At 43.8% G+C, this 20,493-nt stretch overlaps 1 protein-coding gene across 1 annotated transcript in view; it reads left to right on the top strand.

Annotated features, from left to right (window-relative positions):
* Positions 1-20,493, top strand: part of LOC106744308 — a 100,438-nt gene that overhangs the window by 1,488 nt on the left and 78,457 nt on the right. Inside the window, exon 2 of the mRNA XM_014618969.1 lies at positions 4,789-5,479. Coding sequence (XP_014474455.1) covers positions 5,101-5,479 — 379 coding nt within the window. The 5' untranslated portion in view covers positions 4,789-5,100. The remainder of the gene's footprint in view (positions 1-4,788; positions 5,480-20,493) is intronic.

Raw genomic sequence — 20,493 nt, 5'->3', positions numbered from 1 at the left:
AAAGTGCGATTTCAACGTTAGTTTAAAGCGCATCGTTCGACGTTGCGCTTTAAACTTAATCGCGAATTCGCATATTGTGCTCTTCAAAATCGAAATTTTGTACCTACGTTAATTCTGCCATTAATTCTACAACACAGTAGAAGCTGAAATAGTAAAATAGGTTCGATTTCAATCAAGCTCAAAACGCCCGCGAAAGGAAGTGTGCAAACACAAAGCGCGATCCTGCGTAAATTTCAACGCGGCTGCGAGCCGTAAAACAGGCAAACCAATACCGTCGACGACATCGGCCCGTCAAGCCGCAAAGCCGCGCCAATCCTTTCTGTTGCGAAGGATACGACAGAGGGCGGATGTCGAAAAAGTTTCGTCTTCTCGGGAGAAGCAGAGAGAGAAAGAGAGAGAGAGAGAGAGAAAGGGTCACCTGAACCATCACTGCTAAAATTACTCCACTGGAAGCGCCCGCAAATCGCCGTGCCTTTTTTCGCCACCGCATTCACCGCGACAAGTCGCCCGCGACGTTTTAGCGCCGTTTCAGGCTGCGCACTCCTGGAACTAATACATCCTTAAATGTGCTCTCAACGATCCCATCTACCTCGCCCGCAATTTTAGGTCTCATCGCCCGCGCCTTTCGCTTTCTCTCTTTCATCTCCGAAATCCTAATTAACTTTGGTAATTATGTATGCGGGACTGAAGGGTTTTACACACTCTGTTACGCCGGCGGCGAGCAAGGAGAAATGAGAAAAAGACGGGGGACACAGAGACCCGAGGTCCTGTGCGTGCGTTCCCGAGCGTTGGTAGTGACATGACTCAAGTAACGCGAAAATGTGAAGTTTCGCGAGACACGTTGGTTTCCTTTCATCTATTTCCCGAACCGTTGAACTGCGGTAGAGATGGGAAAGAGTGTGTTATGTTTTTCGAAATTTCTCTCTCTGCTACTCACACACACACACACACACACACACACACACACATTGGTTTTCGCGAAAATTACTTCGCGCTATGTTTGCCCTTTTCATTCACGCGAGCCGTCTCTAGCTTGGCGATGTCATATAAGTGTTTGAATTTTAATTCACCTCGTCCTGAAAATTTCGTTATTCCCAGCGTGCTCGTACGCTGCATGTCGTACATTCACGCGGTGCTACGTGTGCCATACACACCTACGTCGTCGTACACACAGACGCGACTTACGTGTTCCTCTAGTTTTATGTCCGACCCTATGCACCTGTGCAACACACCGCTCGCTATCTCCAGCTCGCATCTCGCTTCTTCGCTCGTTCCCCCATCAAGCTCCGTAGCTTAACAAGGGCATTAATTAATAATACCTTCCAGGGATAATTTGCGCCTGCTGTCTTGCATCAGCATTGTCATTGTCCGCAGGCTCGGCGTCTACCCTTTGTGTTTGCATCGCAGCGCATCTTAAAATTGACCCGGCGATATTCATGCACGGTGTACAAAACCCCGACAGCGACGTGTAACGGTTCGTCGGGCGCGAGTCTCGGAATTCGCGAAAAAATAACGAAGGTAGCGCCGATAAGAGGCAAATTATTTCTTAATTTCAATAATTAATGGATATATAATATACTTACACGCCAGTTTCTCAGTCGAGAAATCCCATTCGCGGTCGCTAACTAATTTATTTGCCTCCTTTATTTTCCTCATCATTTTAAAATTTATTTCGACAAGCCTTGTCACTGTTTCACGCGTTGATCGACGTTATGAACAAAATTAATTTTAACGATGAGATCGAACGACAATGATAATTCGCCAGCATCAGTTCTCGCGCTTCCACAATAATGCCGCTACTCTACCATATAAATTTTTTATGCTATATTGGGTCCGTCATTTTATGTGCGTTTCATGGTTCGACACGTCCCTCGTAAAATCACGTCGCGATATTTTCAAACATCCGACATATTTTTCATACCTCCGCGTGTCCGCGAGTTTTTCATTAAAACAGTCAAAATTAAACGTTACACTTCAGTATTGCGACACACTGCGGAACAGCCTTCAGCATTTTTGTCGCCAACAAATTCGTTCATTCTATCGTAAACCAATATTTAAGCAATTTCTCATCGATCCGACAATCGTGACGCTTTTTCGATTAAAATTGATATTTTAACCTTGAATCTCTCCGCTTCCGTTCATTCAAAACGTTATATATACATGAGCGATTGAAGAGGCGATAGTAACGCGTCGGACAATATCTGTGATAAAAGCTCCACTTTAACAACAGATTTCTCATGTCTATCGGAATCCTAAAGCGTCATGATGTAACACACACAAACACACACACACACATATATAAATTAAATCTTCTATTCGCAAAAGCACGTTAATTTTATTTCTATTAATTTGACGAAAAAAAACTCTAGCTTTTTTACGACCGACGCCAAGCGAACGACGTGTATAGCATCGTCGCATCGACGAAAAATTGACCATGTGCGAGGACAAATATTCGAATAATACCGCAGGTTAATGCAAACATTCGCTTTAATCGAAAACATTAAACGCGCCAGCCGGTTTTTCCAGCGGTCGCGTCGAAATGCGGTTGCATTTTGTATCGACGCTATTTTTATCAATTCAGGGAGCGCGAGTGACCATGCTTTTCTTTCATGACGACTACGCGCAAAATGGATTCTATCGTATCGCGGCGCATCTCGACGGGCCGTCCTACACGTTTAATTTAACTTCGCCGATGGAAGAAGCGTTCTCTCTTCCGTGTCGCGACGGATAATAATTCCCTGAACCCTCCGACACGTAGAGATGCCTGGAAGACGACGATGACAACGACGACGACGACGACGACGTGCCGGTACAAAGCCCACCGACGAATTAATTAATGGCGAAATATCATTACCCAGCTGCTTTAATTCGGAACGGGATTGATCGTGACATCACGCGATCGCGCGATTCTGGCATTCTTCACGTCCCGGGAAGTCGATGGCGATCAGTCTTTAACCGGAAATGCGCTCATTAGCGAAGCACAATAATCGAGACTTTTAGATGGAAATTAACGAGGTTGTTTCGAGACATAGTCAGGAACGCACTGCACCCCCGATCCATCTGTCCCCAATTAACCTACACGCGAATAAAATCCAGTAACGCCTTTTAATCACTACACAATCGACTACGCGTTTTAATTAAAATCCAACTGGATTTTAGTGCTCGCAACAATTTATTAATATGCCCAGCATTATCGCGGTTGTGATTAGCGATTGATCCCGCTCCGTGCTTTCGATGTCATTAGTTACAGAAAGATTACGCGTGTCGCGCCGCGGGCACGCGAAATTACTTTGTGAATGGATAAACACGCAAGTACACATCGCGATATTACATTACGTATTTCTCTACCCGGCTCTCTCAGCATCCGCAATCCGGGTGAATTATAATCAAGTCACTAATGTACACGGTTAATTATATGTACAGTTTGTTTACTGATATATGACTAACAAACTAAATAGTAATTCTGCTCGAACATAAACGGGGTTTACTCGCCGAGCTAAAAAGATGGCGATAAATATCATTCGTATCAATAAACGTACGACACGCACGGAGTCGCGTTACGAAAATGTCGTGCGATAAATATTAATTCATAGGCTTCATTAAAAAGAGAGGCGACCCCGGTCGAGTTGATTCACCCATCTCATTTAAGTTAAGTTTAATCAATTCTTTCCCACAAAGTGAGACGTCATATGTTCGTCGTCACCTTATCACGAAGAATTTAAACCACATGGAGGGACACATCTGACGAGATAGAGCTGAGGTCTCTCCTTTTCTCCTCTTCAATCTTCAGCCATCATAAATTAATTTAGCCGTTTGAAATAATTGGTTTCATCGTGGCCTGAAACTTGCATTAATTCTGGAGTATTTCTGGTTCTATTTGTGCGCGTGTACGCTCCTCGAAAAAAGGGAAAGAATAAAAGTTCAGCATTCTTTTATGAATTATACATACTCATCTGGCATTTTCGTTAACTACGTTGTTGTCAGCGCGAATACGACATAAGCGGAATAATTGCAAAATTATTGCGTCGTTCGCTTATATATATATATATATATATATATAAATATAAATTACTGTTATCTATTCATAGTGATAGCACGCGGCGTAGAAATTAAGACGACCGTTTCACCGCCATTTAACACCGCGCTGATCCATTTTATTGCGCGGAACGCGAATAATCGCGAAAATTAACTGTCAAAACGTATGACAAACGTAATACATTCACGTGAGCGCATAATGCATCGCGGCCGAATCTTAGTATCAAATGCTGGGGACATGCTGAAATCGCATAAACGGATGCCATTTATCATGCTGCCAGGTCTTACTTCGCTGGCTGAGTGACAGCGCATTAAATTTAGCATTAATGATGCGGTTCGAGGTGCTATAGCGAGACGGAAGTTCGTTAATTAGTTATCGCGGCGAAAAGTGCGCGCGGCAACTTGCACGCGTTCTACGCATCTCTCTCCCTCTCTCATTGTGTTCACATCGCGTTCGCATCGTCAGATTTGAATTCTCCCCTGTGATGAGGCACGCGTTTAGCATTCCATCCCGATTCATATTTTGTTAATTTTGAATGATTGCCGGCAGTGTCTCTCGACTATCCATCGATTTTCGCATTTCGGCGAATTGTCGCGGTAAGATCGATGCCTGCGGAGACTCCCGAATTTTCGCAATACAAACAGAGAAGGGAATGCTAAGTTTGAAATGCTAAATGCTAAAGAAAATGTCAAACAAGAAAAGATTGTGAAATATGAAAATATAATTATGTTGTACTGTTGAATTTCCATTAGAGAAGAATTCATCGTGGCCGTGTATTCCATGCAGAGGAGCGGGACATTACTGTAAGAAAGTGTAAGTGAGAGGAAGATGCCGAAACTACTTTCGCACGTGCAAAGTGAAACTACGTAACACGCGCGAAGACTGGTAACTTCGATCATTGAGATCTCAACGAATCCATTTACAAGCGTAATTCCTACGTGCGTCGCGGGGAATAAAAGTGGTGTGATAACGAGCCGAATTGTTAAAAAACAAAAGTCATTTCGTGCGCGACGTTGGTAAGCCGACCGCGTGCCGCGTCCGATACAATCGCATCCTATTAATGAATGCAGTTTGCATCCGCGGCACGCGCGTTAAGACCGTTACGAAATCTCGCGTCACGTGTGCAAGAACCGAGAGCCACGAGGGAAGAAAGGAAGGAAGGAAGTAACGAACGAAGGAAGGAAGGGAGGAAGGAAGGAAGAAAGGAAGGAAGGAAGGGAGCACGCGAGGCATTATTAAACTTCTCGCGCTCTAATCCGGGTGTAACGCGCGCGTTTACGTGGTTGGAACGAAAACTATGCGGTACGATGAAGGGGCCAAGAATCGGTGGTGGCCTACCGAGCGAGAAAAGGCTGGACTACTGCCAGAAGGCGCGTCAAGCTCGAGGAGTATTGCTGCTGTACTTGAGTATCTGCGCTTTGCTGCCCGGCGCTATTTTCACTGGTTGGTATCGACGAGATTCCTTTTCGTTGCGAGAAATTAGAACTTTATTTAGAACTAGATCTATATAAACTTGCGCTCACTTACACGCCCCTGGGAAGCGAGATCGATTTAATTCGACGCATCACGTTGGCGCGAAAAGCAAAAGGGGGTAAAAAGTAATCATTTTTACCGAGTAAAATGAACAACACTAACTCGGTATTTTTTAGACGCCCAACGAGGATTTCCTGTTTTCTTTTCAATATCCAAACTTTCCGGGATAATTTAATAGAGAAATGACGAATCTTTCGCAGCGACCTAATATTTCAGACAGGTGACACGGTGGACATAACTTTTGCTCGCTCCGAGATATTTGTGTGATTTCTGAACTGTTCTTTTTTTCCTTTTACACGCGTACGCGCGACGGGGAATTTTTGCAGGCGAAAGTTCTCCCTCCCGATCGATTACGGGAGGAAGAAAAAAGTACTCGACCGTCGTTCGTTAGAAGTGTAACTCACAAATCGCGCCATCACGTACGCCGTCGTCGACAATGTCGGGCGTAACGACGATATGATTTCTGCGCCCGCGACGGATGCAAGGCGCGCGAGAGAGAGAAACTTTTCTCTGCAGTCGTTCTTTAATATAACGTCTCGCGGTCTCACCTGAGAAATGAAGAGCATAAATCACGGCGCTCATCAAGCCTCGCGTGGTCTCAATTTTGCAAAACTTTTCCCACAAATCTTTGCCGCCCGCCTAGGCGCCGTCGTCTCCATCTTTTAAAGATTAGTTTAATGTCGTTCGTGACGCCCGCCGTGCTTCAACTTTATAATGAGAAAGTCACCGGAACGTAATAAGCAATAACACTTCGTGCCGTATAAACAATCCGGTTTCGTCGAACGTCCCACGGTTCACTTGTATTTCCTACGTTTTCAAACTGGGTCGTTTAATTTAACGCAAAATTCGCGCCGGACGGTTGCGTGACACAGGCCACTTTGGCGGTAAAATCTACGACGACACACGTGTACACGCACGAGGGGTTAACTACCGCGAAGATGCATTTAGAGCCCCGAAGACAATTTGAGCGTTGCTTCCTTCAAAAATAGACATCACAGACCGGACCGAGCGGTACCGGTGGAAACGCGCCTCTGATTCGGCCATTTGATACGTCGGTGCGGCAATTACAGTTAACAGGGCAAACGATCTGATTTTTGCACTCGTAGCTTCCCACACGGTCGCAATTCGAAGTTTCCCACGAATTCCGCAGCTCTTTTTTTTTTCTTCTCGCGTCGGGAGGGGCTTTTGAGTGTGACCAGAAATATAAATGGCGAGAAATGACCCTTGTAAAACGCGACAGTGGTATTAAGGGACGTCCTCTCGGACGCATTCGAAGCCGCGAGCACGCGGCTCTGCGAGTCGAGATATGCATCCCGTAACGCTTCACGGGCAAAATAGGAACTAATTAAGCACACGAGAGTTTAAACGAGGCGCAGCACCGGCCGTAGTGCAAATTGCAAGTCGTATTAACAATTATCTCGTAATTGTCTACAGCATGCTCAGGATTTGTAAAGCTAGAATTAAATTCTAGCAAGTAACGCTCTCGCTGGCACTTCGTGTGTCGCCGCTCGGTGCTCCCTCCTACATACGTCTCTCGTTCTATTTTCCCTCAAATCTTTACCATTGTGCCTCTCGGCTTTGTCGTGAATTCGACAGTTCGCTCGAACGGAGAAAGGAGGAGAGTGGATTTCGCACTATCTCTTAAAAATAAACATCGAACGTGTGCGCCGCGAGTGAATTATGTAGTTTGTCACAATTGTGAAAGAATGTTAAATATTAATTTGACGTAAGAGAGATACGTCGGGCTGTAAGTAACGAACATTTTTATACGCCGTTGATTTTATATATTGTCTAATTTTTGAGAATGCGAGATGTGTTTCTGAATTTACGAATAGAAAATGCGACAATCAGAGCTGCAAAGATACAATGAGTAGCCATATGTGTTTCCATCCGTGTCGACTGATAAATTATTAACTGTCGTGAATCTCGCCTAAAACACGTTAGAGAAATGTTTCACATTGTGAAATATATCGAAATGCACAACAAATTGTAAGCCGTGCAAAATTACGTTGAAACGTCGGCGACAGTTTCGGTCAAGTACTTACGGGCAAAGTTCACTTACCTCCGGGCGAACACGGGCGACGCATTAATTGGTTTCTTGAACCGAGTAGCACATTTGAAGTTCCCTGCAAACTAAACATCTGGTTTAGCGGTCTAAACATTCGAGACCCGTGTTGGTTTCCACGCGGCGACGGGAACATCCAACCTGGATAATGTTTAACTGACATTCGCCAGTCCAAAATCTACAATTGATACTCTAAACTTGGTGTTTGGCGAGAAAATAAATCGCAAAATTGCAAATTATATTTGCTTCATGTGTCGAAAATATATTTTATCTCCTTGATTTGAACGTATCCATTTTACGAAACTATCGATCGTGAAAAAGTGATGTGCGATCGTATTTACGTGCGATTTGCGAATAATAATTGAATAATTACGGACTTCGCTAAACGATCCTGCGGATATAAAAGTGTCAGACACAACAGACACGACGCAGGAGAACCGTCGAGCAGAAGGGGTTGTTTTACATTTACAGTAACGTACGCTGGAAAATTCGATTCGCTACTGCTCGATTTTCCCAGAGACAATGCCGGCTACGTATTGCCGAAAGGGAGAACCGAAAACAAACAGCGCTTCGTAACCCGTCTACTGGAAACGAACCACGTGTCTATCAATAGAGCGAGCTGCAGCTCTATTTATCCCTGTGTTGGCGTCGAGAGAAAATACAAAGACAACTGAATAATACATTAATTCGCATACGATCGTTATCTTCTCTCTTACTTCTAAATTCACCTCTATTAGTTAACACGGTGCCATTGTCTACGTTATTCCAGTCGAAACTCCAACGATTTTCAAAGAGAGCTTCTATTCTCTCTACTCTTATCTAATTTACATAGGACGGAAAAATAATTATCGCTACACCGAATATCCTCGAGAGAGAAATACGAGAGTAAGAAGTAAATGTAAAATATCTAATAAAAATCATATCGATACCAATAATCATCATTTTGAGCACCTTCTGTAAGTGCAAACTTTTTCCATCTTTGTCTGTTTTTCATACATATATATTTTTTTAAGGTGTGTACACACATATGCATGTTTCGCTTTTTCTATCGTTTTTTTACTTTTCTTTCACTATTGATTTTTATTGCGATACTGCAGAAATAACATCCTTAGAGGAAATATCCTAGGATAAAGGCATCTGTCTCTCTAGTCGTTAATAAAGTATTTTCATTCTTCCAAAATATTCAAGATGATAATCGTTATTACCTCACCTGTACTGAAGTTGTGTATACATTTTTTAAATGACAATATAGCAAGATGACGAAACAAAACGAGGCGTTCGGCAGCATCGTCGGAACACGAAAGCGACATTATCATCGCGGAACGAGGCGATAATTCGACTCGTCGCACTCGCGGCTAAAATTCGCGGCTCCGCGCGAGGTCTCCACACGCGTGAGATTTCTAAAAGGGCAAGCGGCCTGCCAAAGTTTGGTAACCGCCTACACCCGGCGGGGACTATCGAGCGGTCGAGTTGCCAAGCGTTGAAACGCGGTCCGCAACCGTCGAGAGACAACCGAAAACAAAACTCCCTGCACTCGGTGCCGCGGAAACGCATCGCGTGGTTACCCGTAAAGAGGATCGCGGTGGAGCGGCCGCGCGCGCGAGGAGCGGCCCAGGCGCCGGCAGTTACTTACGCTTAGGACAATTTACCTTAATTAATTAACCGGCGTTGTGACGGAGCGCTAATTTATGCTCATAGAATGATTCACCGCCCGCTGCCGGGCGGATTGCGGTTTAACCTCCTTCTTCCTCCGCCGGCCTCGCCGACAGCTAGCCCGGCAAAATTCGGCTGCCTGCAGCCAGACGGATGAGCCGCGCTAATTAGAAACGCTTCAAATTGCATTTGAAAATTCGCGCCGGTCTACGCTCGCCCGGCCATTTTACCGCGTTCTAACTGTCGCGCCGGCTCCCCCGCGAAAGTGTCCCCGTTAATATCGGGAATTTTGTCGCTCGAATCACCGTCCCGCGCATTTTGGCCTTCCGCGATATAATTAGCACGATTAACCGGGTCAGCAGGGCTTCGTGACAATGCGTGTCGGATAGAGGGGAATTAGTGAGATCGGAATCGGTAAAATCAAAGCGTTGCTTTTCGGAAGCGGACTACCGCTTTGAATCTCTTTGGCGAGATGGCGACGCTTCCCTCGTTTATGTCGCGAACGATTATAATTGCACAAGCGGTTTATAATGGCGCGAAAACATCGGCCCCTCCGCGAGCAACGCCTACAAAACGAATTTCGCGCATTACACCTACCGTAATGCCTTCCAATAACAGCGAGACGCGAACGGCGCCGCTCCACCGCCGCCATATTATTTCCGCAGATTTACACGTTAAATTAAACAAGATAAAGCAACGTTGCTGCACTTCCTCGTCTCTTGTTATTTTATCTCGAGCCAATCTCGTGGAGCAAATCTTTCAGGATATATTCCTGGATACTGAAACAGCTGGATCGGTTTGCACATGTGTGTATGTGTGTGTTTATGTCCGCGCACAAACGCACGAATGTGTGCGAAAAATAGCAGGACAAGTTGGAGACTCTCTAATGCCACTGACTTTATTAGCAAAGCCAGATAGAGAGAAGAGCCAGAGTCTGTGTACACACGCGTATATGCGACGACTACCCGGAAAGAGAGAGAGAGAGAGAGAGAGACAGAAAGAAGGAAAGAGAAGAAGACAGAAAGAGAAAGAGAGAGAGAGCTCGCGCTCGTCCGTCTGCGCGATATTAAAATCACTTGGACTAGAGATGCCTTCATATGAAATTTTCGTCTCCGCACGGAGTCCTTTTTGCTCGGCCCAGACTCTTTGACTTCCGCTCGCGAGCGCTTTTACGTATCAGATCGTACGTGTTCTTTTGATCGATGCACCAATTTGCATCGCGATGCTGATGGACGTATGCCGATGCTCGATATTAGTCGTTGTTTCGGAATATTGATATCGCGCGACAGTGAACGACTCGCTTAAACGGCCGGAATGATCTATTGATGTGAGGTCGGACGGTTTCGTCAGTCGAGCGTTTTCGGCCGAGACACCCGATTATCTCTCTATTTATATATGCAGGACCCTAGAGCAAAGCTGTGGGCTCGATCGAAGCCGGTCGGAGCTGGAGGAAAATGGAAATCGCCGGGACGGTATTAATCGCGCGCCGGCGAAGTGTCGATAGAAACTGGAACGAATGAGGGCGGACGTCTATATACGCAGAGGCGGCAAAAAGCAGGAGCGCAGTGACGGGGAAAAAGAGAGCCGCAGTCGATTCATCGGGAATCCAACTTCACCGACATAAACAGGAAAACATTCGTTTGTCGCAGCAGATCCGCATCCGCGCGCGACACGTTCACGCGAGGTACCACTAAATCACTGTAGCACAGTCGAGTTAACGGGTTACAATCCCGGCATCGGTCTAGTGCCGCGCTGGCAGCGAGGGCTGGCTGGCAAGCCCTTTCCCAGGCTCATCGCTCGTCGACGAACTTCCCCCGAATCCCCTTTCCGTCCTGTGACACCGCTCGCGCCGAGGTATTTATAGATTAATTACGGAAGGTTAGATCGGGGCGCGTGTCTCTTTGTGCGTGACTCGAATTCGATTGGCGCAGATGATGGAACTCTCGCGAATTCTGCACGCTGGGAAGGACGTGTGATGGGCATTTTAGAGACGCTTTAGAGACGTGGAGGGTTTAGCGACGCGGTGAACTCATAGTGCGAACGACGGGGAAATTGTCGCGGATGAATCGGGACGGTGCTTCGTAAGCATCGGCTCGTCACGAACGTCCGTGACGACGAGACCGCGGTAAAGCTCTCATTAAACTCGGATCGATACGTCTGAAAATATGATGCGATAAGAGATTATTTAGATAATTATAGCAGTGACATATGCGTATACGGAGTGAGAGGCGATAGCTATGGAGACGAATTTATCCGACACAAAATTTTATATTAAGACCAATGAACGCCACATCGAACCTTTTGTAAATGTAAACTTTCATCATGTTTCATTTAGCCGGCGATAAAATACTCTCACTTTTCGCAGATATTCAAAGTGGTAATATTATTGCTCCACATTGTGTATTCACATGCAAGGCTGACGCGTGAATAAATAACACGACGACATATCTTCCCGATTATAAATAGTAACCTGAATATTAATTGCGAGAACTGAATTTATTACAGAGAATTTAATTAACAAAAGCTTCCGTTGCGGAAAGTTTATCGGCCGTAATGAAAGAATAAACGTGCCGTATTTATCGTATTGCATTCTTTCCAGATAAACGGTAAAATTTATTAGTAGCATTTGGAAAATAAAATCTTCGCGTTTTTTTTTATCGCTTCGAGCATTCTCCCCTCTTAATGCTCCGCTGAGATCGATTTGATGATAGAGGACCGCAATAAAATTCCGGCGTTTGATGTTAAAATCGCGTTATACGGAATACGATACGGCCTTCTGTTATTACGTGTACGAATTCCGGGTTGCCGAGCATATGCCATGCGGTCTACGATGACATAGTGCCATAATTTTCCCAGTATTGTTCATGGAATATGCGAGAGTTTCGTACGCGTGTACGATCGAACCGTCGTATCGCGCTGGCAGAATCGCGAAAGTGATTAAAGCTTTGATTTAATTGTTCATGCGACTACAAAAAATATCGTTCGCGTGCAATCGATCTGTACGATGCTCGATATTCGAATAAGTTTGAATGAAGAGAATTAAGAGGAAAAGAGGAAACGTTGAGGGAAAGAGAACGAGATGGAGGGTGACTCTTGAAGAAGTTGTAAAGCTCAACGTCGTATTTTCAGTGACGCATCAAGGGGACTGCTCATAAATTTCATATTTGTCAAGCAAAATTACATTCTTATCCATTAATTTCACTACGTGAACAATCAATGTTAATTTGAGACGAAGTCGAACGCAGTCGAAGGTATATACACAATATTACAAATACGAAAATTTTATTATTTTTTATTTCTCTCATTAATACTAATATCTATGCATCAGTTGAACTAGCAGAGATGTACTGATAATAGAGAAAAGCATATAAGTGTTGAAATATGCGCATATATATTTATATGTATTTCGAGTATTACTATATAAATTATGAACTTTACACTGTTGTATTTTCAAAACAAAATAACATGCAAAATAGCAAAATGGTAATTCTGAAATTTGTGTACAATGTTTATATATTAGTTTTTAATATTATAATAATGTTTTATCAAAATTTTATTTTTATTTTAGAAAATATTAAAAGTAGAATTTTAAAAAATTAAGAAACAACACGCTAATTTCAAGAGACACGTGGAAAAAGTGCCAATTTAATTATAAATATCTCACCTATCGAATGGTTAGTCTTTTTCTAACTGCAGTTAGATAATAATTCAGTGTGTACATAGTACAGCTTTCATCAAATTCTTGGCCAAATCCATTTCGCTTTATTTATTAATATAACTTATTTCACTTGATAACTTTCTTAAGACGAGCTCTAAATTAAGAAATAACATTTCTCACGGATTTTACTCGAAATGTCTTAGTTCCAGTTGCTCGTTTAACGGCGTTGCCCGCTATAGTTGTCACGATTAACGCCGTCTGTTTCAACCTTCCCAATGTTTCTCGGGGTCTTAAGAAGTCCGCGAAGCGATAAATTCCCCCATCGATCCATCTTATGCCTTCGCCCGGAGACCGCGCGAGTTCCGTCTTTATTTTCGTTTCTTCGACAATTTCAGCCTTGATACGCGCGGCGCGCGCTGACGGGCCAATGGGTTTCCGGAAAGCATTTGCCATGGTTTCTTCTACCATCGGCCTGGCGGGTGGAGTCGGACGTGTACGTGGTGCGCTTCTTGTTGTCGTTTTATGCATTCGCGCTGCCGCGGCGCGCTCGCACGAACGTGAAAAATGGCCCAGTAAGAGACATTCCAGGCGCGGGACCGTCGGCCGCGTTTTTCGCCGTGAGTATTTGCCCGAGATCCCCATTATTTACGTCTAATGACGCGTAATCATATATGGGCGCATTGTAAAAGTGTTCGATGGAAAAAACGTAACTCCAACCGGCCGATGGAAGTATCAAAGTGACGATTACCTCGCGTTTGCCGGATCATTAGCGAGGCGGTTCATTTAACGTGCCGCGTTTGCGCGAAATAAAAGAAATTGCATTTTAAAGAGAAAGCGTCATAACCGACGCTATTCGTTATTCGCTGGTGTTTTTCTCGTTTCCGGGATTTTAATGAAAATTAATATAGAGATTATATTCAAACAAAAAAGAAAGTGAGAGTGAGGAGGGAAGGAAAGGGAAAAAAAACTGATTAATTTTTATTTGATATACTCTCTGTGAGAAGCTTGACACGCGTAAGATAGAAGAAATACGAAGGGTTCGTTGAATATAAAATGGCCGTGTATACAAAGTCGGATATAATTTATTCCGCATGTGAATTTGTCACACGGTTCCCGCTGGCTCGTTCGCTCGCCACGCCGCCGGCCCCGCCAAGCCGCCGTGCTTTTTTTCGTTTTGCGACTTCCGCTTTCTGGACTTCACAAACTAATCCTACAAAGACTCACAAATAAACCTCGCCGACGCGTCTCGCTTTACGACTAATTTGACGTATTATAGCCCGTTTCTGCATCGTAAGCGCTGCAGCGCGCCGACGTTATGCGTGTATATTTTTTCAAGACGTACCGCACAACGACGATCGAAATTTACATGTTTCCCGCGACATGTCCGTTGGAATGTTTATTTATTATTTTATCTTTGACACGCTATTTTTTCGTGCACTGGACGAAATTTCACTTGTCGCATATGTTGACCTTTACCGGTTTTATTTTCGGGTGCACTATCTTCCCTCTCCCCCTTTCCCGAAAGAATCATTCAAATATTCGAATTTTAATTTTCCAGTTTAACGTATCTCAATTATTCCGTCGTCGTTGGACAAGTCGGAGTCGTTGATTCGTCTCGTTTAAGTGCTGATTGAATTAATGCAGAACGCTTAAATATGGAAGCGTAGGCGAAAACATATTAACAACGCGTGTTGGCGCGCTGAAACATTTGTCGCGTCTCAACCCGATCACGGATGATGGCCCTGAAATCCGCACTACACCCTAAGAGAACAATTGTCACTAATAGCTCCTTGTGTTACTCGCAAACAATCGCACCAACGAGAGACACAGAGCAGTGGAAGTGTCTCTCTTAAAGTTCCACCAATTGTCGCCGATCCATTCATTATTATGTGTATTCTATCGTTCGGAGGAAGCATCGTCACTTTTTAATATAACGCTAATATTAACGGGGAAATGTAAAAATATTGAAGGTACGCACAAAGTTTAGTAACCGATGTAAAACGAATGTATCTTCATTGTCCGTAGTAGAACGCGGCTTTCGGCGATGTTATGTTTTCGTTATTAACGCCATATGAATGATACACAATCGTCTCTCCCGTACGTAAACAAATCTTTTTCACTGCAAATATACAAACAAAGAGCTTAATTAAATTTATTAGTTGCGATTAAGTGTTCCAAATAATCTCCCTCGGCAGTAATAATGCATTTTCGCGGGAACAAGATTTGATATTCCATTCTGCTTGTAATTACGAATCAGTATATGGATTTACATTACATATATCTAGCGAGGTTTGTTATTCCGAAATATTATTATTTTGACCAAATGGCAATGGTCAAGTGATGTAAGATTCAATAATACGGGAACATGACGCGTCTCGTGTTGAATTTTGAGGAATATCGCTTTGAACGTCCCGAAACAAACATGACATCGGGCAAGAAATTAAGGAAGAGGATAAATAATCGTCGAGTTTACCGATTTTTCGCGCGAGATGAAACTTTCACGGAAACGAAAGTCCCGCTTTACAAATCATGAATCAAAGTACGCGTCGCGCGGTCTCGCTTAATATTAAAACCGACAGCTCGACGAGAACTCGAAGATATTCCGCGAAACGCAAGAGCGGAACGGAGATGAGATTCAGCTTCCGATTTGTCGCTCCGGTTGGACGCTGCACTCCGAGCGGATTGCGAACTTTGATGCCGCACACTCGCGCTCTCAAGCTTTTTCAATAAACCGCCCAAACCGTGGATAAGAGAAAATTGAGGTTGGAGAACGACGACCGGCGAGGTGTAATACTTTCTTCGACCATTATCCGTCGCGTCGCTTCGCGCAATCCGAAATTCCGGCATGTTTCCGCGAAAGTTCGATCCGCGCGCAACTTCGAAAATTGATGCGTCGCAAAGTGTCGAAAAAGAGCTTCCGGATTCCGTTTCATTGTCGGAGAAAGCATTTCGGCGTCCCGGAATCACGAGCTGGCCGAAAGCTGAATTTTACTGCGTCCCCGACCAATAATGCGTTTAAGAGAGTAGCTTCGGCGTTTCGGAAAAATATCGAGGATGATTGTTATTGCCGTTGGAGTTTGCATTAGAATCTCTGGCGGATCAATAGCGAGGCAATATTTTCGACAGAATGTGAGGGGAAATGATATTTTCGTGAAACATTATTTTCGCAAATACGGGCGAGATTACGGCTCGCGAATCAAATCGGCATCTCAATTTAACTTTAACTATCAGCGAGAAAGAGNGGGGGGGGGGGGGGGAGGGATGAGGGAGAGCAAATATTTTTTACTTCGATTTAATCCACCGCGGACTTATCGTGATATCGCGTTATCCGATCTGATTAATAGGAATTGCTTCGCAACTGTGCGCGCACGAATGATTTCTCCTCTTTGGAAGCGCGACCACGTACGTCAGAACGTAGCAAGCTGAAAGAGGTCTCGCCTTCGCCGCATTTTTCAAGTTTCTCCGCGTGACCCGCTTCACTTTTCCCATCGCACCCTCCGACGTCGTCCTTTTTCCCACCTTTATCTCGTTTTCCTCCCCGCTTCTCTACCACCCGCCTACTACGTCGCCGCGTTCTTTCCTTCCTACGTTTTTAATGCTGAAGCAAACGTTATCGTAACTTTCCGGCGACCATGCGCGCGACAACGCGCCCACAAACACAGGCTTACGTATAGGGTGATACGCTTGATTTTATCGCGCGATGTAATTCAGAGATTTACCGCGGAGTGCGAGTTTTTGCGGGGTGGATTGCGCGCCCAGCGGGACACGCCGAGCAATACGGGGGAGTGCGACCGACCTCTAGTCTCTTTTAACCATAAACGTATTTTATTACTTTCCTTTACGCCGGACGAATTGCCGCGACTTGTTTATTTTAAATCACGTTTTTATCGAGCATTTTCCTCGTGTGTGCGAATACTTGAGATCTTTCCTCGGAAAACTTGTTACATATACATTACCGGCGCATCGATACATCAGGTAGTACATTAACACTCGCAAGAAAAGGTAGGGGTCATTCATGGCGCCAGCAACAGACGTTTATTTATTATATTGTTACAATATTTAAAAAAAAAAAATTTATTCTTGCTTATTGTTCCATTATTTTTGTTCCTTTTTCTTATTTCAATCAAACAGAATACATATTTATATGCATGGCTAACAGAGACATTAGATGTACACCTTTCAACTTTTGTAATTAAAAAAATATATCGAAGAATATTGCTTCCTTACTTATATATAAACGAAAAAATACATATACTTTCTTGATCCGATCGTAAACACTTCATACACGACACGTGTCCTCTGCCCATACACTGCGCATGGCACACGAGTCCCGTGAATAGAGGAAGGGCAAACCCATGGCGGCGGAGGTATTTCTTCGAAAGATTTCTTCACTTTTTTCCTTTCGTCTCGTCGCCGCCACCGCAGCCTAGAAACACTCATTCCTTCTTCTCCCACTTCCGTTTCTCTCCCTAAACGTCGCGCTTGCAAAGCCGACAGAGCCGGTTCCAGTTTAGTTTTATTAGCAGGTCGAACGTTCTCTTTGCAGCTCCTTCCCCCTCATACGTCTTCCTAGGGTCATCCACGATCTCCCTTCGTGACCTTAAGGCGACACGTCAAATCTCATCCTCTCCTCTATTCCCTCGCCCGTATCTTCTTCCCCTGTACCTTCTTTTTTTTCTCTTTTTTTTTCCTTATGTATCTCTCGAATTGGTAAATTTTGGCAGGCGCCGTGCTGAATGAGATCCTCCTTCTTCCGCCGTTTTTCTTTAAGTTCATTTATTTGAACCTCCATGCGTCACTTTTTCAAACGGTGTACTCGTTATGAAAAGAGCCTCTCCTTCACGCTAATACATTCACAGCGCTTGTATCTAAATCCCGAGCAAACATGCTCGATAACCGTCCGTATTTTATTCTTCGAATTGACGGATGTACCTGAGAGATGTAGTATAATAGGACAAAGAAAAAACAGGTCCTCCAGTAATTAAGGAAAAAGTAAAAACGAAAACGTATTTTTCGTGAAGAAAGAGGAAGAGCGCACCGAGCATTTAAACAGTTGCAGCCCTTAAGAATTTTTGCACGAAGTCGTTCACCGGTGGATGATCCGAAGTGGAGGATTTCCGAGAAATCGTCATGAGTTTACCGGAGAATATCACGTGTTTGGCACGTGCATTTGCCCGCGACTCACCATGCACTTCTACGATTTCTCTCATTGCACTCGCTCGTGTTACGGATTATAACCATCGCGTAACCTCTGTGTTCCCTCTTGGTGAAATGAAATTTCTCGTGTCCAACGAAATTCGCCAGTTTTGCTACATTACTTCGTGTTCGCGCGGTTGCAAGATTGCTCTTGGCAAGATAATTTGGGGTCTCGGTCCTCCTACCGGATCATTTCTTCGGGTAATCTCGGCGTTTTCGAAGCTCTCCCCTTTAATAACCAAGTCGTACCGGGTGGAATCACACAGATGTACTTTGCTAATTTTCATGTAATAACTTCAATTAGTAGTTATTACAGTGGAGGAATCGATCGATTATTCTATACGGACTGATTTTAAAGGAAAAGAAATTGAATTTCGTTTACGCATTATTATATGATATTAAATTATTCACACATATCGCGAGTACAGATCGACGAAATTAATCCGGGTCATTTATCCGCCTCTTTTTTTATATGTATGCGGATTTATTCCAAAATCCGAGAATATCTTTCCTCGATCGCTGAAGGGCGGAAAACTCTGTGCTACATTTTTCAGCGAGCCAATTCAGAGGTGATAGCGCTATATGTGGAAAAAAGTGGATTCACGCATTGTGATCTCGACAAATGGGGTCACGCGTATCCTTTTTCCATGCGCCCTTCGCGCAGCCATCCATGGTTCTCGGGATATTTTGTGCCATGACTTTTTACGGCATTATATCTTATATGAAACCGACGGTACCAACTCCATTTACAGATACCAATCCTAGAGAGAACTTCTTATCGAGCCATTATTGCAAATTTATAATTGTCGCTGTTTCGCAAACTTTGATGTTCTCCGGCGCATTCGCGATTAACGGATGTATCAAACGAACGTGGAAGTATTTGAAATTGTGCCCTATAACGGTACAAAAGATTCTGTTAATGCAGTCACATTCCTTAGGTATGGTAATATCGGAAATTTCCAATTAGGTGCAATATGTCCGCATATTCGTGTTTCATAACCGTTGATTACACTGACCAACAAATTTCGCACCATAAGAGGCAAGCTTTAATTTTAATTGTTATATTTGTAATTAGCAGCACAAAATTAACTAGAACTGACGGTTGAGATCAAGGATGCAATTGTTGCGTTGATTATTGTTATTCTACGATCGGCAACGATACTCCAAAGCAATAGTCACGGTGCACAAATATACATAAATTAAGCATCTGATTGGAGATTTTCGATGTAACTGTGCCTAAGGAATGGGGATGCTGCATTAATGGAGATTTGTATACGTGAGATTTTTCGAAATAATTTTAGAACCAGACGGAAGACGAATCCACCGTGTATTCTGTTGTTTCGCCGACGCGTCATTGATGGATCAAAATAAATCCCCTTTTGTGGTGGCGCAAAACAAATTCAGACGCAGTCGAAGGCGGCCGGAAGTTACCCGCCTGCACGAAAGAACTCTATTTCTAACTGGGGCGGCTTAAGCCCGTAAGCGGTTTCCTGAAGTTGCCGACGTGCCGGCGAGGCAAGAAAAATTATATTCGCCCGACGTCAAATTGGAAACAGTCTTGAGCCGTCGACGCCTCCGCAACGGAAGCGGGACGCGGAGCTTAGGCGGGCGTCTGGCGACGAGCTCTCGAAGATTTCGAAAAATCCGACCTCGACGTTATTGCGAAAGCGTCTCTCGCGGAACTTTTATATGAAAATATCGCCGACTTCTTATTGGGCGGAATTAACCGGCCGCATGTCGCCGCGACTTTCAACCATCTGGTTAGTCTTGCTTTTGCGGACTGTTTCGCGTCTTATTCGTACGCCACTGTGCGTATAAGAAATAATCAGATAAAGAAATTGTTAGAACGTGCCGAATGGTTATTTACCGGCGGAAAGTTAGCGACAAGGATGTCGTTATTGTATTGTGACGTAAAGTAAAAATTAATCAATTACATTGCGTCTCTTAACGTTACAACTGCCAACTTGAATTAACGATTGTCAGTATGGTCGAAAGGACCAAGGAATTTTTTTAAGGCATAATGTTATAATTAAGATGTCATATAAGGAAGAAAATGTTTATTCTTTTTTAGTTTTATTCACGCACAACGTCAACTAGAAATATGCAAAATGTATTGTTATAAATTTGAGTAATTTCTATAAGAAATTACAAAATAATCATTTTTTGACTATTTTTCGGTGGTTCTAGTGTTAATTGGCCGATATATATTTCAGTTTCACAAGAATATCAATAACGTATATATCTGCAAATTGAAAGCTGCTAAACTCGTTGACTGACTCGAGATAAAATCATTCTCATTTCTCCAATTAAAAACCGCGTTTGCGTTTATACTTCACGCTGAACGTCGAGAGT

The sequence above is a fragment of the Dinoponera quadriceps genome, unplaced genomic scaffold (genome assembly GCF_001313825.1).
Source record: "Dinoponera quadriceps isolate SergipeBrazil2010 unplaced genomic scaffold, ASM131382v1 scaffold707, whole genome shotgun sequence".
Taxonomy (NCBI): domain Eukaryota; kingdom Metazoa; phylum Arthropoda; class Insecta; order Hymenoptera; family Formicidae; genus Dinoponera; species Dinoponera quadriceps.
This window is presented reverse-complemented; position numbering and strand designations above follow the sequence as displayed.